At 48.4% G+C, this 27,659-nt stretch overlaps 1 protein-coding gene across 1 annotated transcript in view; it reads right to left on the bottom strand.

The window, feature by feature from the left end:
* The window catches only part of XKR6 (XK related 6), a 153,475-nt gene that overhangs the window by 4,799 nt on the left and 121,017 nt on the right, over nt 1-27,659 (bottom strand). Inside the window, exon 2 of the mRNA XM_060273160.1 lies at nt 263-459. Coding sequence (XP_060129143.1) covers nt 263-459 — 197 coding nt within the window. The remainder of the gene's footprint in view (nt 1-262; nt 460-27,659) is intronic.

The raw sequence follows: 27,659 nt of genomic DNA, 5'->3' as shown, positions 1-27,659 counted from the left end.
GAGCCCAGAGCCACAATGAAAGAGGGCAATGGGCAATGCATTTGTGCCTCAATTGGCCCATCTCCCACACTGATACGTACAGGAAACACAGCGAGCGGGCAGAGGCTTTGCCACAAAGAAGGCAGGACTTCGTTTGCTACTGCATCCTAGGGCACGGCATCGGCTCAAGGGGAGCAGTCGTTGCTGACGTGGAGGTTGTATCCCCACCCCACCCCACCCCTCACACAGTGTGTGTCCCCCCCCTCCAGGTCGGGCAACTTACATGGTAAGGTTTCTGCACGGTTCTTTTGGATCATTATGCAGAGCTGTAGCACCAATTGTGGGGCGCTCTCGAGGAAAGTCTCCAAGAGGCGCAACATGTTGACGTCTGCATACTCGTACATCATAGCCCAGTAAAAGCGCCGCTGGTGTTCCTTTTGCCTCTGGCTTTGGATCCCCAGGTACATGGTTCGGATATACCTGGAGACAAGGGGAGAAAGAAGGGACAGGTGAGATCGTGACCAGATCGGATCAAATGACTTAATGATGATGATGACGACAGCAACAACAACAACAACATATTATTTATACCCCGCCCACCTGGCTGGATTTCCCCTAGCCACTCTAGTCGGCTTCCAAACTAAATATTAAAATACAATAGTCATTCAGATATTAAAAGCTTCCCTAAACAAGGCAGCCTTCAGATGTCTCCTAAAAGTCTGGTAGTTGTTTTTTCCTTTGACATCTGGTGGGAGAGTGTTCCACAGGGCGGGCACCATCACTGAGAAGGCCCTCTGCCTGGTTCCCTGTAACCTCACTTCTTGCAGCAAGGGAACAGTCAGAAGGCCCTCTGCACTGGACCTCAGTGTCCGGGCTGAACGATGGGGGTGGAGACGCTCCTTCAGGTATACTGGGCCAAGGCTGTTTAGGGCTTTAAAGGTCAGCACCAACACTTTGAACTGTGCTCGGAAACGTACTGGGAGCCAATGTAGGTCTTTCAAGACTGGTGTTATGTGGTCTCGGCGGCCGCTCCCAGTCACCAGTCTAGCTGCCGCATTCTGGATTAGTTGTAGTTTCCAGGTCACCTTCAAAGGTAGCCCCACACAGAGTGCATTGCAGGGGGATAACTAGAGCATGCACCACTCTGGCGAGACAGTCTGCAGGCAGGTCAGGTCTCAGCCTGCGCACCAGATGGAGCTGGTAGACAGCTGCCCTGGATACAGAATTGACCTGCGCCTCCATGGACATCTGGGAGTCCAAAATGACTCCCAGGCTGCGCACCTGGTCCTTCAGGGGCACAGATACCCCATTCAGGACCAGGGAGTCCTCCACACCTGCCTGCCTCTTGTTCCCCCAAAACAGTACTTCTGTCTTGTCAGGATTCAACCTCAATCTGTTAGCCGCCATCCATCCTCTGACTGCCTCCAGACACTCACACAGGACCTTCACCGCCTTCACTGGTTCTGATTTGAAAGAGAGGTAGAGCTTCTCTTTCATTAATTCAGCTTTCGCTTTCCTGCTCCCTACAGTTACATTTTAGGGATATTGCTCAATTAAAGACATCGCAGGAGCTTTAGTGATCAATCAATCAATCAATTATATTTGCATATGTGCGTGTGTAATTATTTCCATACTTAGTTATTGATAAGCCCTCATACAGATTGCTCACACAATGCTCACATGGCGGTTAGAGTATGTCCAACTTTTATTGGGCATCTGTGTTTGCCGGGAGGTCATGCAATAATGAACATTCGTCCTGCATTCATCTTGCTTGGCTTGATGAGAGTTTGCACACAGTCCAGTCATTCATTCATTCACCCCACACTTTCCAAAGCAATTCCCAGTCACTCTCAGAACTGCAAAAAGTCTGTTTACAAACAAAACTAACTGGACTTGTTGGTGCATAGCACTTTAATCCTCTAATGGCACAGATCTGAATAGTGACAGTGAGAGGGAAAAGGGAGAAACTAGGTGTTGGAGTGGGGGGAGATTTTCTTAATTTTACATCTGCTGTTTCCAAAATTGCATTTAATTTCAGTGTACTGTATATCCACAACTATTTAATGGAGTTTCCTTTCTTCTCACTCATTTTGGATCTACACCTTAAGTTTAGGGTTGGGCAAGTTTCATTTTCTCATTTTTCCGAGCTTCAGCTCACATCAGTTTGAGAATTCTGCATTTATTTTTTAAGTCCTCATGGAAATTCAGCAAAAGATGTGTTTATTTTAATGCAAATCCATCCTAACATACACACGTTTGTATGGGTTTCTGCCCGATATATACTGTACACATTTTTTTTTGCAAACTGATTCCCCCTAATATTGCATGCAGATCACAATGCCCAGGATCTTTTTTGGGGAAAAGGTATGACTGTTTAAAACGATATGAGACTGCTTCAAATGCACAGAGTGGATGTAGTCTATTTTATGTGGGCATCTCAGGGAGTAAAGCTAAGCCAGGAGACTAGAGGAAGCTTTGAGCTCTTGCAAGCAGTCATGATGTGTGTGGTTTTTGTTTGTTTGTTTTGTTTTTAAGTTTTAAAAACACCTGAGGACCCCTGAACTACCTTGCAAAGTTAAGGCAAACAGAAAACCCTGAACATGCCGAAAATTTCAGGGAAATCTCTTCTGACCTCATAAAAACCACTACCCTTTCACGGGAGACTAATGGGCACACAAAAAAATCAAGGTGGTTTTCGACCTCCATTTAATATGGGGCGGCGTCTTATACTACTATTTTTTCCATCGGTGAAATCATAGAATCATAGAATCATAGAGTTGCAAGAGACCACAAGGGCCATCCAGTCCAACCCCTTGCCAAGCAGGAAACACCATCAAAGCATTCTTGACATATGCCTGTCAAGCCTCTGCTTAAAGACCTCCAAAGAAGGAAACTCCATCACACTCCTTGGTAGCAAATTCCACTGCCAAACAGCTCTTACTGTCAGGAAGTTCTTCCTAATGTTTAGGTGGAATCTTCTTTCTTGAAGTTTGAATCCATTGCTCCATGTCCGCTTCTCTGGAGCAGCAGAAAACAACCTTTCTCCCTCCTCTATATGACATCCTTTCATATATTTGAACATGGCTATCATATCACCCCTTAACCTTCTCTTCTCCAGGCTAAACATACCCAGCTCCCTAAGCCGTTCCTCATAAGGCATCGTTTCCAGGCCTTTGACCATTTTGGTTGCCCTCTTCTGGACACGTTCCACCTTGTCAGTATCCTTCTTGAACTGTGGTGCCCAGAACTGGACACAGTATTCCAGGTGAGGTCTGACCAGAGCAGAATACAGTGGTACTATTACTTCCCTAGATCTAGATGCTATGCTCCAGGGGTTCCCAACAAAATTTTCTCGAGGACCCCTCATCGAGCCGCTATTATGACAAGGACCCCCATTAATTCCTAATCCTAAAATTAAAAAGTGAGAGCCAAATTAAGAGTCTTTTTATATTTTATATTTATACGTTTTTTCCAGTTACAACAGAGTACTCCATCAGTATACAGTTAGTTTTAATTTTCAGTTCTTAATGAGATGAGTTAAATCTGTCATTTGAGTCCATTATTTCTGAAATATTAGGTTCCAAACTTGAAACTTTCACTCTGAAATCCGACCGCATGTCGAGCCGATTCCTATATTTGTTTTTCATGAAACACATGGAAGAAAATGCTTGCTCACACCGATATGTGGTTGCAAATGGAAGGATCTTTTTCATTGCCTTATCTCCAAGTTTCTTGTAGTCCTTGCAGCATACAGCAGAACTACTGCCTCTATCTAATTCTAGTTTTGCGCTAGACTCTGCTCATGCAGGAAGCGGCCAAAACAAAAAATCTGTTATCATACGAAATATATTTAATATATTTTTTATTCTAATAGGATCTTGAGGACCCCTCTGGCATAGCTCGCGGACCCCTGGGGGTCCCCGGACCACCTGTTGGGAACCACTGCTATACTCATATTGATGCAGCCCAGAATTGCTGCAGAGCGTGCAAAGCACGCCCCACATTTCTCTGCCTTGATACTGAATATTCGGTATTGTGTCCAAATGGAATCATCCCTGATGTTTCAAAAACAGCTGCAGCTTCTGCACAAAACCTACTTTGGAGGAGGCTGAAGTGGGGGAGAGGAGGAGCTGGTTTGCGGAGCGTTCCCTCACAAACAGGAAATGACTCAGATTTTCCGCCAGGTGGCGATCTGATCTAATCATAGAGGGCATTCAGAAATGTAGGTAAGAGAGAGACTGTGGCTTGGGTGAAAACTCATTTTCTTAAATTCCGCTTTCACGCTGCACTGAATTTTCACGAGGTTTGATTCTTCGCTGTGAAAGTTGCCGCGATGGAGTAGTGACTGTGCTGGTGGAGGGAAGGAAGGAATGATTGCAAATTGCCACCCCCAAACCTTTCTTTCCATTCCTGCATTCATTCCATGTGTTTTTTTCGCATTCAATGACCCTCCCCCAACCCCCGACCCTGCTGCTGTTCGGGTTCCATGCTTCGGAAAACATAACCCAAACCCCAAAGGGCATTTAAAACGGCTCCGTCCCTGTTAATTGGGGAACGTACTGTGACCATGGTGACGTCATTGTGCCACACAGGCAATCAGTTTTGGTTCTGTGACATCACTGAGAGCAAACCAAGAGGAGAAAACATAGAGGGGACATTGTGTTGCAATTCTGTTTTAGTGGTTTCACCCACACATATCCATACGCAAGGACCATGAGAAGAGCCTGCTGGATCAGGCCAATGGCCCATCCAGTCCAGCATCCTGTCCCCGCAGTTGCCAACCAGACCCCTATGGGAAACCTGCAATCAGGATTCGAGCACAAGAGAAACTGCCCCCTCCTGTGGTTTCCAGCAACTGGTCTTCAGAAGCATTGCTGCAGCTCCAATAGTGGAGGCAGAGCACGACCCCCGTGGTTAGTGGCCATTGCCAAGCCACGAATTTGCCCAAACCTCTTTTAGGTAAAGGGTAAAGGGGTCCCTGACCATCAGGTCCAGTCGTGTCCGACTCTGGGGTTGCGGCGCTCATCTCGCTCTATAGGCCGAGGGAGCCGGCGTTTGTCCGCAGACAGCTCCCGGGTCATGTGGCCAGCATGACAAAGCTGCTTCTGGCGAACCAGAGCAGCGCACGGAAACACCGTTTACCTTCCCTGCCAGAGCGGTCCCTATTTATCTACTTGCACTTTGATGTGCTTTCGAACTGCTAGGTGGGCAGGAGCTGGGACCGAGCAACGGGAGCTCACCCCGTCACAGGGATTCGAACCGCCAACCTTCTGATCAGCAAGCCCTGGACCCTGTGGTTTAACCCACAGCGCCATCGGTGGCCACCACTGTCTCTTGTGGAAGTCAGCGGTGTAGCTAGTGACTCGGGTGCCCGATGTGGTACGCACGCCTTTCCGCTGCCCGCCCCCTCAGCTGTAGGGCGGCTGAGAGAAAGGCAGAGGACAGACGCAAGTCCCACGCTGCCATTTCAAGCAGTGCGGAGCCTGCAGACGCCCAAGCCACCATGTCACTCCCAGGAGAGATGTGTGGCTTGGGCGCGTTGCAGGCTCCGCGGTAAGTGCCGGCCCCCGCGGTGTGGTGCCCAGTGCCAGCCGCATTTCATAGAATCATAGAGTTGGAAGAGACCACAAGGTCCATCCAGTCCAACCCCCTGCCAAGCAGGAAACACCACCAAAGCATTCTAACATATGCCTGTCAAGCCTCTGCTTAAAGACCTCCAAAGAAGGTCAGACTCCACCACACTCCTTGGCAGCAAATTCCACTGCCAAACAGCTCTTACTGTCAGGAAGTTCTTCCTAATGTTTAGGTGGAATCTTCTTTCTTGTAGTTTGAATCCATTGCTCCATGTCCGCTTCTCTGGAGCAGCAGAAAACAACCTTTCTCCCTCCTCTATATGACATCCTTTTATATATTTGAACATGGCTATCATATCACCCCTTAACCTTCTCTTCTCCAGGCTAAACATACCCAGCTCCCTAAGCCGTTCCTCATAAGGCATCGTTTCCAGGCCTTTGACCATTTTGGTTGCCCTCTTCTGGACACGTTCCAGCTTGTCAGTATCCTTCTTGAACTGTGGTGCCCAGAACTGGACACAGTACTCCAGGTGAGGTCTGACCAGAGCGGAATACAGTGGTACTATTACTTCCCTAGATCTAGATGCTATACTCCTATTGATGCAGCCCAGAATTGCATTGGCTTTTTTGTTACATTTACATTTCGTTACATTTGTTGACTGAACTAAAAAGTTTCATGAGCCCATTTTTCTAATTTTTTTTTAAAAAAACTCATATTTTTGTCATTTTGTCAACCCCCCCCCCCCAGTGATGACACCCAGGGCAGTCCGCTTCCACTGCACCCCCCTCCCTCTGCCACTGGTGGAAGCATGTTCCATAGTTTAGCTATGTGGTGCGTGAAATGCGTCTGGTGGGAAGGAGTTCCACAAAGTTGAGCCCACAACATGGAAGGCATGATTCCTCATGGACAGGGAGTCGTGCTTCTGGCTCATAGGAAAACACGAATAGTGCTTCCCTAGAGGATCTTAGGGATGGACTTGGGATGCACGGAATTAGGCACTCCTTAAGGTATCCTGTGCCTGAGTTTTTCAAGGGAAGTAATAGTACCACTGTATTCTGCTCTGGTCAGACATCACCTGGAGTACTGTGTCCAGTTGTGGGCACCACAGTTCAAGAAGGATACTGACAAGCTGGAACGTGTCCAGAGGAGGGCAACCAAAATGGTCAAAGGCCTGGAAATGATGCCTTATGAGGAACGGCTTAGGGAGCTGGGTATGTTTAGCCTGGAGAAGAGAAGGTTAAGGGGGGAATATGATAGCCATGTTCAAATATGTGAAAGGATGTCATATGGAGTAGGGAGAACCCCAGTTTGGGCTCAGCGTTTCGTAGTGCAAATGTCCTGCAGACACAGGCTTGCTACATTATAATAACCAGGCAATGAACGCCAGATTGATGACCTCCGAGCAAATTCGCACAGGCCTCTCGTTGCACAGTTGAACTATAAATCAAATTGGATAAAGATAATGATATTTGCAGAGCCGCTGGCCAGGTCTGATGGCTCTGGCTATCAGAGCACCATGGTTGCTTGAGCAGCAATGGACTGGGAGTGGGGGGTGATCTTAAGCTTCTCTCTGAGAAGACTTTCTCAGCATGCAGCCGGAGAACTTTGGGGGCTAGCCTTTATTAGCATGTTGGAAGATTAAGGACAAAGAAAAGACCTTCTCCACGCAGCAAATCTGGTTAAACTATGGAACTCACTCCCGTGGAAGGCAGCGATGGCAACCAACATGAACGACGGAAAAGCTGACCGAATCCAGAAGAGACAGATTTGCTCGTCCCTATGAGCCTAGGGCTTGCCAATCAGAAGGTCGACGGTTCGAATCCCCGCGACGGGGTAAGCTCCCGTTGCTCGGTCCCAGCTCCTGCCAACCTAGCAGTTCGAAAGCACGTCAAAGTGCAAGTAGATAAATAGGTACCGCTACAGCAGGAAGGTAAATGGAGTTTCCGTGTGCTGCTCTGGTTCTCCAGAAGCAGCTTTGTCATGCTGGCCACATGACCTGGAAGCTGTACGCCGGCTCCCTCGGCCAATAGCGTGAGATGAGTAACACAACCCCAGAGTTGGTCACGACTAGACCTAATGGTCAGGGGTCCCTTTACCTATGCACGGGAATTAGACCTTCTGGTGCCTTTTGGGTCATTGAAATGGGTTAAACCTCTACCCCAGTGACAATGGATGTAACCAGACCTAACTGCTGAAACCCACATGGTCTTTAATATCACCAGCCAACCCGCTTTGCCAGCCCCTTTCCTAAGAGTACATTTGGTTGGGAAAGTGGATGGGCGGGGGACACACAGCAGTTCCCTCAGCCTTGATCCTTCTGAGCTTTTCTTTTTTCAGAGAAGTTTCTCTGGGAGTTCTCCACGAAAGCTCGGAAAAACTGAGCTAATTACAAGGCGAGCTGTGGGGAACTTGTACATGATCAGTCTCTTAGCAACTACACTACAGAAGCTCTCAAACAAAGCCAGGGACATGGGCTTTCGGAAGGTAGGGAAGGCTTGCAGAAGAGGCAAAGCAAAAGAGAAAAGAACACCAGAATCCTCAAGGACATAATGTAAGAACTAAAGAAGAATATGCTGGATGAGGCCAATGGTCCTTCTGTTCCAGCATCCTGTTCTCACAGAGGCTGGCCAAATGCCCAACACTCCAGCAGGAACCGAACGCAACCACACCCTCCCCTTTAGTGGTTTCTAGAAACTGGCATTCAAAAGCATTACTGCCTTTGACCCTGGAGGCAGAGCACAGGCATTGTGGCTAATAATAATAATAATAATAATAATAATAATTGTACTCTGCCCATCTGACTGGGTTACCCCAGTCACTCTGGGCAGATTCCCCCCAAAATATAAAAGCATAACGAAACACCAAACATCAAAAACTTCTCTATACAGGGCTGCCTTCAGATGCCTTCTAAAAGTTGTACAATTCTTTATCTCCTTGACATCTGATGGGAGGGCATTCCACAGGGTGGGCGCCACTACTGAGAAGGCCCTCTGCCTGGCTCCCTGTAACTTCGCTTCTCTCAGCAAGGGAACCACCAGAAGGCCCTCGGTGCTGGACCTCAGTGTCTGGGCAGAGCGATGGAGGTGGAGACGCTCCGTCAGGTATACTGGGCCGAGGCCATTCAGGGCTTTAAAGGTCAGCACCAACACTTCGAATTGTGCTCTGAAATGTACTGGGAGCCAGTGCAGATCCTTTAGGATATATGGTCTCGGCGGCCATTCCCAGTCACCAGTCTGGCTGCTGCATTCTGGATTAGTTGTAGTTTCTGAGTCATCTTCAAAGGTTGCCCCACGCAGAGCGCATTGCAGTAGTCCAAGCGGGAGATAACCAGGGCATGTCCCACTCTGTGGGCATTGATAGCCTTGCCCTCCATAAATGTGCCCAGTCTTATTTGAAAGCTGCCAAAGTAGCTGGTCGTCCCTGCCTTCCGTGGTAGCATGTTCCATAGTTCAACTTCACACTGCCTGAAGTACTTTTAAAAATCTGTATCTTCTAGCCTTCGGCATCATTGGATGTCCATGAGTTTGGTCACCTCTCCTCTTACTCATCTTTTCTCTAAAAGTCTCACAAAAGTCCCCAAAGCTGAAACCTTTCCTCATAAAGGAGCCACTCCACTCCCTTGATCACTGTGGCTGTGCTTTGCTATACCTTTTCCAGCTCCACAATATCCTTTTTGAGGTGAGGCGACCAGAACGGCACATCATTTTCCAAATCCGTCCACACCATTCACACCTTGGAACAGCCCTCCAGATATTGATGGACTTCTGACTCCCACCATTCCTGGCTGTTGGCTGTGTTCATAGAATCACAGAATTGTAGAGCAGGAATAGACTACAAGGATCGTCTCGTCCAACCCCCCGCCATCCAGGAATCTTCTGCCCAGCTTAGGGCTCAAACCCACAACCCTGAGATTAAGAGTCTCATGCTCTACCCACTGAGCTATATATGAGCTGGAGCTGATGGGAGCTGGGATGGGAGTCCAACAACATCTGAAGATGCAGCTGGGGGGGGGTCCTCTCTCCCCCACCCTCACAAAATTTGATTTCCCCTCCCCAGCCACAAACACTTGCAGTCTGAAGTGGTACGGACCCTCTCACCTGCCTCCAGACCGCACCACTTCACTCTGCTACTTACGTAGGTCCAGCTTTTCAGGAGGAGATTTTTTGCATTATGATTCCTGCTTCCGTTTGCACTTGGGTTAATTAATGGCTGATTAACTCCAGTTAGCGAACGCACTTCTCAATGTGAGCTAACCTTGTTCCTCAGCAGTTTGCAGGAAATGGCAAATGTCCATGTCCCGGAACAAATGTTTGCGGAATGTCTAGACTCGGCTTGACAAATGTGCGGGTAAACTCGAGTGGATTGGTTGGCAATCAATGAAAGAGGAAAAACTGGAGGGGAGCTCGGAGCCAGGACTGAAGGAGAAGAAAACCCAGAAAGCCATCTCCAATTCTGGCAGATCCGTAGTGCCTCTTCTACCTAGCTTGTCACCTTTTGTTTACGGAATGTGTGGCGGGGGCGGGAGCGGGGAGAGGTATTCTACACATGCTAGGAGGCAGCTCAAACGTCTCTGAGCATGTGCAAAATTTCCCTCCCATTGCAAGTGGGATTGACGATGCCACCTGGGATTGAGCGACAATCTGCAACACCTTTCTTAGGCGGCCTCCAGGCTCCTCCTACTTTGTGGGTGAGATTCAATTACATAGCGGCAAATTCAGCTTGCGCAATTAAGAATGCGACAAGAGCCTGCTGGATCAGGCCAATGGCCCATCTAGTTCAGGATCTTGTTCTCCCAGTAGCCTACCAGATGTCCCAGTGGGAAACCTGCAGAACAGGAGCTGAGCACAAGCGCACTCGCCCCTCCTGTGGTTTCCAGAGACTGGCAGGATCCATACAGGCAGCAGATCTGTTCTCCAAGGAATTAACTGCTCACTGCTGCTTCATGCACCTTGGAGGCCAGACCCACCACCTCCTTGGCAGTCCCTGCTCCATGCCACTTCTTGGTGAACAGGAGGCTCTGCTGGTCTCCTCCTCCTCCAGAAATGGCAGAAGCTGCCCTCTGGGGTTTCCTGGTCTCTGCACCTGCCTGATGTGATTCAGATTCCTCTCTTCTCAACGGTGGCCTTTGATTCCCACTTCAGCTGTTGAGTAAGGTTGATTTGCTTCTCCCCCTTGTCCCCGGTGCAGATCTAAGAATCATAGAACTGGAGATCGGAAGGAACCTTTGGGGTCATCTAGTCCAGGCATAGGCAAACTCGGCCCTCCAGATGTTTTGGGACGACAACTCCCATGATCCCTAACTAACAGGACCAGTGGTCAGGGATGATGGGAATTGTAGTCCCAAAACACCTGGAGGGCCGAGTTTGCCTATGCCTGATCTAGTCCAACCCCCTGCAATGCAGGAATCTCAACTAAAGCATCCATGACAGGTGACCACCCGGCCTCTGCTTAGAAACCTCCAGGTTTCCCCAATTTTTCCCCCTGTCTTCAAAATTTAAACCATCTCGTTGCAAGAAGCTTAATTTAGACAAGCTATTTAGAAAGAGGATGTGCTTTTAGTTCATTGCTGGTTTTAACATTTGTGAATGTTTTAATGTTTTTTTTGTGGGTTTTTTTTTAAACGAATAACCCTGTTGTTCTGTTCTGTTCTGTTCGGAAACTGCTTTGAGATTTTCTGCAATGAAGCAGAGTATAAATTCTATGAAATAAATGGTTTTGTTGTTGACATCCACCTGTCTCTAGAGACAATGGAGTGAAGTCAAAATGCTGGAGAATCGCAGCGCCTGCTGTGGCTGCAGAAATCAGTAACTTGTAACTGCAGCGTCCTGCATTGTTTTCGCTGTGTTTGCAGCACTGAAGTGACCTCTCTGGGCTGCAAGCCTGGGCAGTGCATATGAAGGTCCTGGGCTTGCCAGAAGACAAGACCCCCTGCCCCCCCCTGCCTCGCTGATGTGGTCCAAAGGAAAGCAGAGCAATATGTCTGGCACCAGCTTGGCTGCAGGAGTTGCCAGAAGGAGGCGTACAAGGCACCATCCAACTGCCTTACGGTTTCCACTCCAGATTTGTGTAGGGTTTACTCCTTAGCCTTTTCTTCTCCTGAAGATAAATAAAATAAAATATGGGGAATTTTATCTAAGCCGTCCTCCCCAAAACCGATGCTGTCCAGTTGTTTTGGACTACAACTCCCATCAAAGTCATAAGGCTGTGCTGGAGGTGATGGAAGTTGTAGTGCAAAATGGTTGGAGGGCACCAGATGGAGGAAGGGCTAGAGAAACCAGATCAGCTGCTATTCAAAAAGAAAAGAAGAGCGAGGGGGAAAGGAGAAGGAGAAGGGAATCGACTGCGCTTGTGAGCCAAGGTGTCTTGTTCTGGAGAGTCCACTAGAGGGCGGCGGAGAACACGCTTGTCCATCATATTTCTTCTCCTGCTGAGGTTGAGAGCCCTGTTGGGGAAGGGTGACCCCAGAGTTCGAAGAAAACCCACAAGAGTCGTGCTGTGCATTCGCTGACAGCTGTGTCACGCCGCAGATACTGATCGGGCCGGACAACCTGCCCACTTATGTAGCCCTAGGTTGGCTGCCTTAGGAGGAAAGACGTACTGCAGCAGCAGCGTTTTATAGGAGGGAAATGAGCACACTTATTTTAGCTTAAGCCGTCAAGGGATTCAGCACTACATTCTTAGCCCACGAGTAGACCAGCAAGTAAACAAGCAAGAAATGGGAGCTGAAAGCACAAGGTTTGCTTGCTCACCCCCATGCCTGTCCACCAGTCCTGCGAAAACTATTTACAGTATTACTTATTGCATTTATGGTTACAGGTAGGTAGCCGTGTTGGTCTGGATCGAAGTAAAATAAAAAAATTCCTTCAGTAGCACCTTAAAGACCAACTAAGTTTTTATTTTGGTATGAGCTTTCGTGTGCATGCACACTTCTTCAGATACAGTGAAATGGAAGTTTCCAGGCACTTATGTAGAGAAGGGGTGGGGAGGGGTGGGGATGGGGAGGGGGGATCACTCAGAAGGGTGGTGGAAATGGGTGATTGACTGACTGATAGCTGTTGATGACCGCAAACGACTGCAAATGGTTTTGCATGAAAAAGCAAGGGTTGAGATGGCTGAAGATCGCTTATCATGTATAATGAGATAAGAACCCGATATCTCTGTTCAAACCAGGTCCCTCCATGGTTTTGAGCTTGGTGATAAGTACAACGCATCATCAGAGATCTACAGCCTCTCCTGGACAATGACCGCTCCCTTTCTCAAGCTCTGGGAGGAAGACCTTTCATTGCCTACAGACAGCCACCCAATCTTAAACAACTCCTCACCCACAATAATACAACCACCAGACTTAACATGGACACTGGTACCAGAGCCTGCAATAAACCCAGATGCCAACTTTGCTGCCACATACACCCAGACAACACCATTACTGGCCCCAACAACATCCAACATATCATCTCAGGACTATTTAATTGCTCATCCTCTAACATTGTATATGCCATCAAATGCCAACAGTGCCCTTCAGCTCTCTATATTGGACAAACAGGCCAAACCCTACGCCAAAGGATAAATGGACATAAATCTGACATCAGGAACCAGAAGACAGAAAAACCAGTAGGAGAACACTTCAATCTCCCAGGACACTCTATACAAGATCTCAAAGTAGCTGTCTTACTACAAAAGAATTTCAGAAATAGACTGGAAAGAGAAGTTGCTGAATTGCAACTTATCACCAAGCTCAAAACCATGGAGGGACCTGGTTTGAACAGAGATATCGGGTTCTTATCTCATTATACATGATAAGCGATCTTCAGCCATCTCAACCCTTGCTTTTTCATGCAAAACCATTTGCAGTCGTTTGCGGTCATCAACAGCTATCAGTCAGTCAATCACCCATTTCCACCACCCTTCTGAGTGATCCCCCCTCCCCATCCCCACCCCTCCCCACCCCTTCTCTACATAAGTGCCTGGAAACTTCCATTTCACTGTATCTGAAGAAGTGTGCATGCACACGAAAGCTCATACCAAAATAAAAACTTAGTTGGTCTTTAAGGTGCTACTGAAGGAATTTTTTTATTGCATTTATATCCAGGGAGCTCAAGGTGGCTACCCACAACAGCCCTGTGAGGTAGGCTAGGCTGAGAGGCGTGGCCGGCCCAAGCTCACCCCAGTGAGCTTCATGGCCAAGTGAGGATTTGAACCCTGGTCTTCCAGGCCTCAGTCCAGCCCTTTAACCACTATGCAATGCTGGGTCTCTGACCAGTCTTCCTTGTCCCTATTGCTTTTCAATATGCAATTGTTTACTTCCTCCGCCCCCTTGTATTTTGTTTGCATAAGAAGGCAACCCAGGCCGGAATAACGTAATGGAGTGGTGTCATTTCACCACAAGAGACAGCCAGACGAATAGAGCAGCTTTTCATGGAAGACAAACTGCAGTGGAAAGGGAACGGTGATGACGGCAACCAGCACAGGGTGGAACGGGGGAATGGCACATGTCTGCTTCATCCCACAGCTCTCTGGATCTTGCAGAAGGAGAAAGCCTAAAAAGATCTGCATGCATTCTAAAAATTGAGACAAGGTGCTCTGGGGGCTTCTTTCTTGATTTAAACTACTAACAGAGACATTGCACATAAATCTAGTTACAGATTAATAATAATAATAATAATAATAATAATAATAATAATATATTATTATTTATACCCCGTCCACCTGGCTGGGTTTCCCCAGCCACTCTGGGCGGTGTCCAACAGAAAATGAAATAAAATACCGTAATCTATTAAACATTAAAAGCCTCCCTAAACAGGGCTGCCTTCAAATGTCTTCTAAAAATCTGGTAGCTGTTTTTCTCTTTGACATATGATGGCAGGGCGTTCCACAGGGTGGGCGCCACCACCGAGAAGGCCCTCTGCCTGGTTCCCTGCAACTTGGCTTCTCGCAACGAGGGAACTGCAAGAAGGCCCTCGGTACTGGACCTCAGTGTCCGAGCAGAGCAATGGGGGTGGAGACGCTCCTTCAGGTATACAGGACCGAGGCCATTTAGGGCTTTAAAGGTCAGCACCAACACTTTGAACTGTGCTTGGAAACGTACTGGAAGCTGTAGGTGTTGGTCTGCTGTAGTCGAAACAAAATTAAAAAAATCCTTCCAGTAGCACCTTAGAGACCAACTACGTTTGTCATTGGTTTGAGCTTTCGTGTGCACGCACGAAATCTGTGTATCTGAAGAAGTGTGCATGCACACGAAAGCTCATACCAATAACAAACTTAGTTGGTCTCTAAGGTGCTACTGGAAGGATTTTTATTTTATTTTATTGCACATAAAGACATGGGGGCAGCCATCTTTTGCTCCATACAATTACCTCACATATGCCCTCTCGACCACTTCGACTGGCTGGAGCTGGTGCTGTGACAGGTGCCACATAACGCTCCATTTGTAAGAGTTCAATCTTTTAGTACACTTTGGAACTCCCTGCCTTTTGACACCAGGCATGCACATTCCCTGCACTCTTTTCGGCACCTACTCAAACTTTTCTGTTCAGACCAGGCAGTTCAGATGTCCCAGCAGGGCTCTTTACAGAACCATAAAAGGTAAAGGCAAAGGGGCCCTGGACGGTTAAGTCCAGTCAAAGGCGACTGTGGGGTTGCGGCACTCATCTTGCTTTCAGTCTGAGGGAGCCGGCGTTTGTCCGCACACAGTTTTCAGGGTCATGTGGCCAGCATGAGCAAACCGCTTCTGGCGCAACGGGACACCATGCACAGAAACACAAAGCACATGGAAATGCTGTTTACCTTCCCGCCGCAATGGTACCTGTTTATCTACTTGCACTTTGACATGCTTTTGAACTGTTAGGTGGGCAGGAGCTGGGGCAGAGCAACGGGAGCTCGCTCCGTCGCGGGGATTCGAACTGCTGACTTTCCGATCGGCAAGCCCAAGAGGCTCAGTGTTTTAGACCACAGCGCCACCCGCGCCCCTCCAGTATTGTCCATACTGACTAGCAGCAGCCTGAGCTCTGTCCCCATGTCCTGTCCCAGCATGGCTCTTTACAGAACCATAGAATTGTAGTGTTGGAAGGTACCCCGAGGGTCATCTAGTCCAACCCCCTGCAATGCAGGAATCCGTCTGCTCTCACGATCCCGCAAAGCTGGAGCATTGTGGAGAAGCTACCAACTTTCTCTCCGATATGCTGCCTTTCCACACGCAAGTCTCTCTCTCTCTCTCTCTCTCTGTGTTTGGACATGGGGAGCGTTCAACCAGGCAGCCATCCACATTCCAAAGAGACATAATTTCAGGAAGACCCATGATTTTGCTTTGGAGGGTGATGGTGATCCTGCCTTGCAGGGTCGTTGTGACGGGGGGAGCTACAGCCACGCCACGAGCCTCTTTCAACCTCAGAGACGGAGCAGATGGCAAGCCAAAGGGTGGGCGTTAAGCCATGAAGGCCCCCCCCGTCCCCCACATCGTTAAAATCAATGTTGCGGTAGGTACAGGAATAACCAGCGGGGACATGGCTGCGAGAGATCTGGACACCGCAGCCTCTGATCGCTGCTATTTTTAGCTCCTCAGGAGCAGTGCCTGATGAGCGCAGGGGCCGCCCCCCCTTCTGGATTCACAGAGAGCAAAGCACATTTGCATCAAGCACTATCACTGCCAGGGAACCAGAGAGGACGTTTGCGCGCTGCTGCCTCTCCTGCGCATCCTTCCTGGCGACTCCTCAGAAAATGGCTGCAAAGGCAGAAACGTGGTTGAGAGGGTGGGGGGAAAGGATGCCTCCAGGTTCCGTCAGGATCCCTCCCCCTTTCTGCACCTCCTGGAGCTTCTCAGTGAAATGCCCGCCGCATGGCACAAATGCCAGCTCACACGCCAGCCGCGAGTGTCTGAATTGTGGGCGTTGTGCTCTCTTGAACTGGAAGTTTTTAAAGATAAAGGCCCGATTGCGTTTTCTCCCTGGCGAAGGGTTTGCGCTCTGCCCATGCCCAGAGGCACTTTTCATCCGGCTGTTGCACTCGATATGCTCAGAATGTATCTGTTTGCCTTACCGCATAAAAGAATGAAGTCAGCCCCTCACTTGGCATTGATATCTGGGTTTAGGGAGCCAACAAGTGTTATGTCTACCTACCTACCTACCTACCTACCGATCATCATCTATCTAATCTCGATTGATTTTATGCATTTAATAAATCTTTATATATAATTATATTCATTCGAACACATACATGCGTTAGAATCATGGAATTGTAGAGCTGGAAGGGACCCCCAAGGGTCATCTAGTCCAACCCCCTGGAGTGCAGGAATCTCAGCTAAAGCATCCCTGGCAGATGGTTTAAAACCTCTCCAAGGAAGGAGAATCCACCACCTTCTTCGGGAGTCTTTTCTGCTGTCAAACAGCTCTTACCATCAGGAAATTCTTCCTAAGTTCAGCTGGAATTGCCTTTCTTTCATGTGAACATTTTGATATTGATATGATTGAACGTGGTGTCAGAATATGATAGGGTAAGGATATGATGCATTGACCTTAGATAGTTGGACATCATAAAAAATCTGAGATCGATATCTATCTATCTATCTATCTATCTATCTATCTATCATCTATCTATCTATCTATCTATCTATCTATCTATCTATCTATCTATCTATCTATCTATCATCTATCTATGTAAATCAACAGTGTGATGCAGCAGCAAAAAAGCGAAAGCTATTCTAGTCTGCATCAGCAGAGATCTAGTGTCTAGATCAAGGGAAGCCATAGCCCTGCTCTATTCTGCCTTGGTCAGACCAAACCTGGAATATTATGTCCAGTTGTGGATGCCATGATTTAAGAAGGATGCTGACAAGCTGGAACATGTGCAGAGGAAGAAGACAAAAGGATCAAGGGTATGGAAACTAAGCCTGATGAGGAACGGTTGATGGAACTGGGTATGTTTAGCCTGGAATGGATGGAGACTGAGAGGAGATACAGTAGCCATCTAACAAATATCTCAAGGGCTGTTGCATCGAGGAGAGAACAAGATTGTTTTCTCCTGCTCTGTAGGGTAGGACTCGAACCAATGGCTTCAGGTTAGAAGAAAGATTCTGACTTAACATCAGGAAAAACTTTCTGACAGCAGGAGCTGTTTGGCAGTGGAACGCTCACCCTCAGGAGGTGATGGACTCTCCTTCCTTGGAGGGTTTTAAGCAGACGTTGGTTGGCCACCTGTCAGGGATACAACTGTGTTTCCTGTATTGCAGGGGGTTGGACTAGATGACCCTTGGGGTCCCTTCCAACTTTACAGTTCTATGATTCTATGAAATACGCAGCCACCACCATAGAAGCCCTCATGGGGCAGTGATATTGAGTAGGAAGAGATCCACTAGAATGTCCTTTGCTGAGGACCCCTCTCTCACCTGGAGCTGGCCCCGGCTTTGCCGAGTATCTGAACAGGTAACGCAGGTGTGTGGCCTAGAGTTATGCGTCAGAAAGTCACGGTTGCGAATTTAACCTCTGCCACCAACTCACCCCATGGCCTTAAGCAAGTGCCCCCCTCAGGCCCAAATACCTTCCTCACCCACATCTGCAATGTAAGAGATAGTAATATTGACCCACCTTACAAGGTTGTTGTAAGCAATGTCACCTCCCGGCTTTTATCTCTTATTATAAATTTATTATATTTATATCCCATCTTCCTCCCAAGGTGTTAAAGGGCTGTGTGTGGGTACATGTTCCCACCCCTTCCCAGTTTTGTTCTCACAAAACACCCCTGTGAGAAGCCTCCCAGAAGGGGGACGACGTCTGTTGTTGCTCTAATTTACTACTACTAATTTACTACTACTACTACTACTACTAATTTACTACTACTTCCAACAAAATTTTAAAATACAATTTACATTGGTTCCCTGCTTTTTGCTAAATGCCTATAAGCAATTTGCAAAATATTAAAGAACATGTGAGACATTCAAAACACACAACACAGAATAAGGTGTAAGAATAATAGAATCTTAGAGTTGGAAAGGAACCCCAAGGCTCATCTAGTCCAACCCCCTACAATGCAGGAATCTCAGCTAAAGCATCCATGGCAGATGACCACCCAACCTCTGCTTAAAAACCTCCAAGGAAGGAGAGTCCACCACCTCCTGAGGCAGACCGTTCCACTGCTGAACAGCTCTTACTGTCAGAAAGTTTTTTTCGAATGTTTAGTCAGAATCTCCTTTCTTGCAACTTGAAGCCATGGGTTCGAGTCCTACCCTCCAGAGCAAGGTGATAAAAGCGGTCCTCCATTAGCAAGAATAAAAAAGACAAATCCCACCCTATTACAAATGTCTGTTTCTTGACTTTTCCTTGGTTATAAGAGACGTTGCTTGTGGTCCTCACTCTGGCTGCCATTCTAAATCCCCCCCCCCTCTCAACACAAACACACAATCTCAGAGCATGCCAGCTCCATTACACTTGCAACTCCTGACGTTTTTACAGCTCTTTAATATTTATTGCTCTGTATTACTCATCCGCTATTCCTGCCCAGAGAAAAGATCATGTAGGATCTGGAGCCATTTGTAAACAAATACACACTCACACGCCCTGCCCTTTGAGGGAATTACAAGCCAAACATGGAGGCAGGCCAGAGAAGCCAGGATTCCTCCCAGCCTTCTTCTGGATTTGAAGAGCAGAAACCCACATTCCAAACATGAACTGACTCAACCACTTGTGGCTTCCCCTTAATCACGCAAACGAGTCTTCTCCATCTGTCCGTTCCTGACTCTGCATTTTGTAAACTGATTTGGTATGCAAAACAAGATCCTGGGAGTTGAGCTTTGTTTCTTGCAAAGTCTCTGGGCAGGATGGATTCTGCCAGAGAGCAGTGTGAGATACTAGGAGGCAGTGTGAACTATAAAGAGTCTGCTGGATGGCCCATCTAGTCCAGCATCCTGTTCTCACAGTGGCCGACCAGATGCCCATCATGGGAAACCAGCAAGCAGGATTCAAACACAGGAGCGGTCTCCCCTCCTGTGCTTTCCAGCAACTGGTATTCAGAAGCCTTTGACCGAGGAGGCAGAATAGTAAACCCATAGCCCTCTCCTCCATGAATTTAAGTTAGTGGCCCTCACTGCTTCTTGTGGAAGCGAGTTCCACAGTTTAGAATCATAGAATCATAGAGTTGGAAGAGACCACAAGGGCCATCTAGTCCAACCCCCTGCCAAGCAGGAAACACCATCAAAGCATTCTTGACATATGCCTGTCAAGGCTCCGCTTAAAGACCTCCAAAGAAGGAGACTCCACCACACTCCTTGGTAGCAAGTTCCACTGCCGAACAGCTCTTGCTGTCAGGAAGTTCTTCCTAATGTTTAGGTGGAATCTTCTTTCTTGTAGTTTGAATCCATTGCTCCGTGTCCGCTTCTCTGGAGCAGCAGAAAACCACCTTTCACCCTTTTCCCAGCTTTTCTCGCACATGCAATTGTCTCCTGGCTCAGAACAGCCGAGCGATGTGAAATGCCTTAAAAAAATTTTTATTTATTTTTTAAAACAAAGAAATAAGCAGCTGAGTGAACATTGCACGAAACTGCGAAGTGGACTCTGCCTCCTGGAATTCCTCCTGATCTCCCAAGGGGGCCAATCCTCGTGTACAGCTGGGTGCAGAGAGACAGGGGCACAGAGGTTAAGTGACTTGCCCAGAGCCATGGAACCGATCTGCGTCCAGCAGTACTGCTCAGACTTCGTTTCCCCTTAGAATGCCAGAGGGCAGGCGGAGCGATTCTGTCATGGTTGAAACAAGTGCAGGCTTCGAAACGCAACTCGGGGTGAAAATCGGTGGCATAAAGCAGGAAAACAACCCTCTCTTGCTAGGAGCGCGAGTTGCTTTTGCACCCAAGGAACATGGTTCATTGGTATGGCTACTGCTCTGCCACCCGAATGTCCTGGGTTCAACCCCTTGGCATGACCAGGTAAGGCTGGAAAAGACCCATTTCTGGGGAAAAAACCCCCTATTATTACTAATGCATTTATTTATATCCTGCCTTTCCCCCCAGAAGGAAACTCAAGGAGACCCACACAAATTAAAGCAACACAGACCAAACACAAAAAGCTAAAGGCATATAAAAAAGTCATTAAAGAGTATCTGAACTCTGATAAAATAAAAAAATTCCTTCAGTAGCACCTTAAAGACCAACTAAGTTTTTATTTTGGTATGAGCTTTCATGTGCATGCACACTTCCTCAGATATGCATGCACACAAAATCTCATACCAAAATAAAAACTTAGTTGGTCTTTAAGGTGCTACTGAAGGAATTTTTTTATTTTTGCTTCGACTCAGACCAACACGGCTACCTACCTGTAACTTGAACTCTGATAGAATTTAAACAATATAAAACCCAAAGTGATTCATAAAAACAGTGCAGCAAGATTAAAAGTCCTTTGCCATACCCCCCAAACCCCAATCTGTTTCCAAAGTCCTGTTGGTTTTCAATTACCAGGGGAAGGACAGCATGGAAGGAGCCAATCTAGTATCTCTACGGCAGGAGTTCCAAAGTTTTGGAGCAGCCACCGAGAAGGCCCTCTCCTGCGTCCATACCAAGCGTGCCTGTGAAGTTGATGGGACCAAGAGAAGGGCAAAGATCTCAGAGCCCGGACAGATTTCTATGGGGAGAATATGGTCTGGAGAGCCTCTGCTGGTTAGTGTTGACAAAACTGAGCTAGTTGGATTGGATTCCTACGAAGTAGCTTCCTCTGTTCTGTGTCTCTCTGCTGTTTGCTGTGGCTCTGTGGCGAATGGTTAGACCAGTGTTTCCCAAACGTGGGTCTCCAGCTGTTTTTGGACTACAACTCCCATCATCACTAGCTAGCAGGACCAGTGGTCAGGAATGATGGGAATTGTAATCCAAAAGCAGCTGGAGACCCAAGTTTGGGAAACACTGGGATAGAGGTTTCTCAGTGGACGTGTTGGGCATTGAAACCATTCCCTCGCAGAAGATTGAATGGAGACCGCTGCAGCCCAGTATGATTGAGAAGCCCAGTTAGAAATACACTGGGCATTTGTGGCTTGATCTGAACAAAAACAAAACCCAACTCCTTTTCCTGGCTTAGCCTCTTCTTGTTCCCTCAAACAAAAGTGCTGCTTTTCAGATTCAATTCTATTTCCATCTCTTCACCCGAAGCCCTTGGCCATCACATGCCATTTGCAAAGGGCCATTCCTATCCCTGCAGGGACCTGATCCAAGAGGCCACCTCCCCAGGATGCAGCATGATCTGAGGTCATTTGTCAGAGCCAGAGGCAGTATCACAAACTCCCTTGCCTTAGGAACAATCTTTCCTGTGTTGGAGTCTCTCCCAAGGTGACATGGCAGAATCTCCACAGAGATGAGTCAGCACAGAGAGCGAAGAATGCGGACAGAGAGGTCGGTTGGTCTGTTATGGGCAACATTCTGCATGGACAATACCGATGGGCGAATCTGTCCATTCCTGTGCTTCTCCTTCGCCCAGTCATCCACTCTCCACATTCCCACTTTCATTGGAGAATTGTTACATGAAAAGTCCTTGGGAAAGTTCAGCGTATCTCCTAATAAGTCGGTATGCAATTTTGCCCAACATTTCCCTAAATACGCAGTCATTTCAGGCATGCATCAGTTTAGTAAAATGGATATGCACCAGGTGAAAACATTTCTCTTTTTTGGCCCTTAATTTGCAGGGTTTAAAATAGTTGCGGCCTATTCCCAGATGGGGGAAGGTTTAAACCTGCCTTTATATGCAGGAATCTGTTTCCTAGGTTTTATTCTGTTCTGGTTTTATACTGGTTTTAATCTTCAGTCTGCTTTGTAAGTCACTTTGGGTTATGTTTTGTAAAGAAAAGCAGCTCATAAGTGCAAATGATTATTAATAATATAATGTATTTTTGTCTATTGTTTTCAGTAATCTACAGTATGTACTTCTGCAGATTTTGCAGTGCAGTTCTCCAGCAGAGGAACACTTACAAAAAGGGATGTAGGAGGCTAAATTGTGCAGATAAATGCTTGCATGAGTAAAAACAACATAAAAAAACAACAAAGCATTACGTTATGGAAAATTGCTTTGCAAAAAATGTAGCCTGCTTTTGTGAGATGCTTAAGCACACAAAACCAAGTGGCAATCTTCTTTTTTAAAACAACAACAACACAACAACTTCTAATTAAGTACACAAAAAATAACAATACTGCAACACTACGAAGGGCACTACCAGAGCCAGAACTAACACATAATAATCTACACAGCCATAAAAATCAAAACTTGCCAGAAGAAGAAAAAAAGGAGGAGGAGGAGGGGTCTTCAGGAGGACAGAGGCAAAGAGAGGGATCATCTCACCTCCAGTGGAAGGGAGGTCCACATCTGGGGCACCCCAGCAGACAAGGCCATCTGACCTGCCATCACCAAACAAGCCTCAAAGAGTCATAGAGTTGGAAGGGAACTGGGAAGTCCATCCAAGCCACACTCAATACAGGATGTGCAAATGAAGCAAATTATGGGGATATGGGGAACCTTTGGCCCTCCATGTTGCTGAACTACAACTCCCATCATCCTTGGCCATTGGTGACGCTTGCTGGAGCTGATGGGAGTTGTAGTCCAGCAACTTCCAGTGAGCCAAAGGCTCCCCAAACCTGAACTTCAACTCACTCTTACCGAATTTCTTAAGAAGCTAAGAAGAGTTTGCTGGATCATCCCCATGCCCCACCTAGTCCAGTGTCTTGTTCTCATGGTGGCCACAAAAATGCCTGTAGGACAGTGATGGCTAAACTTGGCCCTCCAGCTGTTTTGGGACTACAATTCCCACCATCCCTGACCACTGGTCCTGTTAGCTAGGGATGATGGAGGTTGTAGTCCCAAAACAGCTGGAGGGCCGAGTTTGGCCATCACTGCTGTAGGAAATCTGCAGGCAGGGCCCATGTACAAGAATCCTCTCCCCTCCTGTGGGTGTGGTGTAGTGGTTAAGAGCGGTAGACTCGTAATCTGGGGAACCAGGTTCGCGTCTCTGCTCCTCCACATGCAGCTGCTGGGTGACCTTGGGCTAGTCACACTTCTCTGAAGTCTCTCAGCCCCACCCACCTCACAGAGTGTTTGTTGTGGGGGAGGAAGGGAAAGGAGAATGTTAGCCGCTTTGAGACTCCTTAGGGTAGTGATAAAGCGGGATATCAAATCCAAACTCTTTTCTTCTTCTTCTTCTTCTTCTTCTTCTTCTTCTTCTTCTTCTTCTTCTTCTTCTTCTTCTTCTTCTTCTTCTTCTTCTTCTTCTTCTTCTTCCTCCTCCAGCAACTGGTATTCAGAAACAATGCTGTCTCCAGATGTGGAGGCAAAGGTTAGTCAGCCATCAATAGCATTGTCCTCCAGGACTGTATCTGTCCAGATCTTCCAATGACCAGCTTCACTGCCTCTGAGGTCTAAAATTATGAGAGCAGGAGAGAAAACCTCCTGCTTTCTGCTTTCCACCACAAACTGCACAAATACACCTCTATCAAGCCTGCTCTCGCAATCCTTCTCTATAGACTAAAGAGACCCAAAAGTCGTGACCCTCCCACAGAAGGGACCTGCTCCTGAGAACGCAAGAACAACCTGCTTGATCATCAACCCGATGACCCACCTAGTCCACCATCTTCTGCTCACAGTGGCTGACCAGATGCCCCGGAAAAACCTGCAAGCAGGATTCGAGCGCAAGAGCTCTCTCCCCTCCTGTGGTATCCAGAAACTGGTATTTAGAAGCGCTTGCTGTCTCCAACTGTAGAGGCAGAACGCAACCATCATGTCTAATCGCCATTGATAACCCTCTTCTCCACGAATTGGTCCAATCCTTCCGGTATTTCAAAACCATATGAATTGGTAGTCACCACTGCATCGTCGGAGAGTGCATCTCATATGCACTGTGATAAAAAGGATTTCCTTCTATTGGTCCTGCATCTTACAACATTCAGAGGTCTCTAGCCACTATCCCCAATGCCATGCATAACTTTTATGAACTTCTACCCCCTCGATTGTTTTGGTTGACATTTCCCACTTTTGCAACATATACCTTTCGAGCTGTGGCAACCTAGTATTCAAGATGTGGTCACTCATACATCTGTGCAGAGGTGCTGTCTTGAACCCAAGATTGGGGTGGGTGGGAGAGAATGCATGCTGTGCCTGGGTGATGCCATGCACATGATGTGCGCCATGCGCACGCATGGCATGCGCCCGACATGCACATGTGACATCAAGTGCGATGCACAAAGTGCAAGGTGTCTCATCGTCACGAGAAGGCCGAGCATGGGCGTAGGCAGGGGGGCAGGAGGGGGCAATTGCCCCCCCTAGAAGCAGGGCCACTGGCCAGCCTGCCCCACTGCCCGCCCGGTGCCGTCTCCCTTCTCCCTGGCTGGCTGTGGGGCGGGCGGCGGGAAAGCACCAGAGCCGCGCAAAGCGTTTGGCTGGCTTTCCCTCCCTCCGCCCCACAGCCAGCAAGGGAGAAGGGAGACCTCCCTTCTAGCCGGCTGGCTGTGGGGCGGGCGGAGGGAAAGCCAGGCAACCGCTTTGCGCGGCTCTGGGGCTTTCCCTCCACCTGCCCCAGCGATTGCAGAGGGGGAGGAGGGGATCGGAGCAGCCCGATTTCGGGCTGATCCTGGCTCCCCCTCGTCCCTTCCGATTGTGGAGGGGGAGGAGGGAGTCGGAGCAGCCCGATTTCGGGCTGATCCTGGCTCCCCCTCGTCCCTTCCTATCGCGGAGGGGGAGGAGGGAGTCGGAGCAGCCCGATTTCGGGCTGATCCTGGCTCCCCCTCGTCCCTTCCTATCGCGGAGGGGAAGGAGGGAGTCGGAGCAGCCCGATTTCGGGCTGCTCCGATGTGGCCCCGTCCCCACCCCTTGGCCCCGCCCCTTGCCCCCCTGATTTTCATCCTGGCTACGCCCCTGAGGCCGAGCATGGAGCCCAGGCACCCCATAGCTTCCTCTCTTGCGCCCAGGAGGAGCCAGCTACCAAACCGTGCCACGCTCAGCCTCCTCCAACCCCCACAACATCAAGGGTGCCCAGCCCCTTGCCAGCAAATATTGAGGGGGCCGAAGACCCCTCTGCCTGGAGGAGTTGGCTGCCTGGATCTATGTAAAAACACAGGCAGTTTAAATTCCTAGTGGCTTCCCCCGCCCTTTTTTGCTGTTGCACACACTCCCTCCAACCCGCTGCATCATGCTTTGATTTGAAGCGAAAGGAAATACTTTCAGGGGCTCCAGTGCAGTCAGCTGAGAGCAGGCCCTGCAAATAGTTGCTCAGACCTAGTTTCACTTAAAGGACTCCCCTTCCTGGCATTCGCTTCCCCGTCTCCCCGCCATTCACCTCGGCTCTGATCTCACTCTTTGCCACCGAGACTCCTTTCCTCACACCCTGCCTGAAGAATCAAAGGTGTATTACCCCCCCCCCCCCGCCCGACAAGAAAAAATACAAAAGCGCCAAGTTCCAGCACTCTAGAGCTGGGAGTCATTAGGAAGTTCCAGCTTCCAGTCTCCGCTTTAATGAGCGGCTCGTGGAATTTATTTTAGGCGCAGGAGAGTGAGATGAAACCCTCCCATTCATCGTGGGGGGAACTCTCCCTCTCCCTCTCCCAGAACTCCCTGCCGCCTTGATCAAAACGCTCCGGCAGCCGAGTTGACCCAAATAGAATGACAAGGTGAGGCACATGCCGGTTCGTGGCCACTTCATGCGGAGCTGGAGGGATGTGAGTGCGCAGCTTAAGAACATCAAGACCTTGCGTGTGTGTGCTCGTGTTTCATCTGCCTAGCCTGGTTGTCGCGGAAGCACAAGGCTGGAGAGTGTCAGGATATCAAGAAATTTGTTGCCGGCCCTGTCCCGAGCCAATGGGAGAAGATAATAAAGCCCTTCTTCATGCAGTGCATAGTTAAACTGTGGAACTCACTCCCACAAGAGGACTAGAGAAATGAATGGAGGATAAGGCTAGCGATTTCTAACAGCCTGGATGGCTATGCTCTGCCTTCCACAGTCGGAGTGGAACAATGTTTCTGAACACCAGTTGCTGGAAACCATGGCAGAGGAGGGTGCCCTTGTGTTCGAACTCTGCTTGCGGGTTTTCTGTTATGTCCTTGTGGTCTTACGTCCTGCTTCAAGTGGCATTACTGGAGAAGGGCAAGGGATGAAGGCAGGAACGGATGTCCGAACGGCACAGCGAGCCTTAAGAACATTTGCTCAGTTGAGTGTAGAACGCTGCAGCACAATTGCTAACGGGATGAGTCTCTGTCCCTGCTCAAAGATCTGCAGAGGCTCATGGCTTGCTACCAGCTCAAGTTCAAGGCATTACTACCGTATTAGGATACAAAGCACTTCACAGCGTGGGACCATGTCAGGCTGCAGAGGAACCAACCCCCACGGCAGGTTGCCAGGAACAGATAAGACAAGGGAAAGTCCTTACCATCTGCTTTTTATTCAATATTTACACAGAGAGGCTTGGGAATGCAGCCTCTTGGAATAATGGCCTTGTCCCGAGTAAATCTCCCCCCCCCTTCTCTCCCACTTCCTCATTCATCATCCCTTCTACTGCTGGGACTGAGGGCCCTTTGCTTCTGAGCCCTTTGCTCTCCTACTTTTAAGGCTTGCTGGGTTCTGGGAGATGGTGGGTCTGGAATGCTTTCTAGTGATAACGTGTCAGCCAGCTGCTCCTCTCCCTCTCCCATTGTTTCCCAACTTTCCCCATCATTTTCCTTTGAGTGGTGATCTCCCTCAAACCCCTGTTGTAATTTTGAACTGTCTTCTTCTCTGGAAGGCGTCAGGCTGGGGAGGCAGTCTTCACCTTTCCTCCTCTGCCCAGTCCCTGACAGACCAGTTCCTTTGAAGGAACGCCTTACCCCTGAAATGACCCCCCCGAACTGTGGAACTAGCACTCTTCCAATGACCACATAAGGATCATTCTGCAAGGAATCAATCCTTTATTGTGACAGCACTTGCACTCCAAAGGGGTCTCAAAGGAGCATGTCATGAATGAGCCAGCTCCCAGGGAAGGTTTGCAGCCAACTGAAGAAAGCAGCCAGGAACAGAGAGGGTTAACCACCAAGCAGGATGAGTATTGGCTAGGGCCAACTCCCCCGCCCTTTGGAATGCCGGCTGATAAGGGAATGGGGGAGAGCAAGCTAGAACGCAGTCAAAGCTCTTGGAAA

This window comes from Zootoca vivipara, chromosome 3, assembly GCF_963506605.1.
Source record: "Zootoca vivipara chromosome 3, rZooViv1.1, whole genome shotgun sequence".
NCBI lineage: Eukaryota > Metazoa > Chordata > Lepidosauria > Squamata > Lacertidae > Zootoca > Zootoca vivipara.
This window is presented reverse-complemented; position numbering and strand designations above follow the sequence as displayed.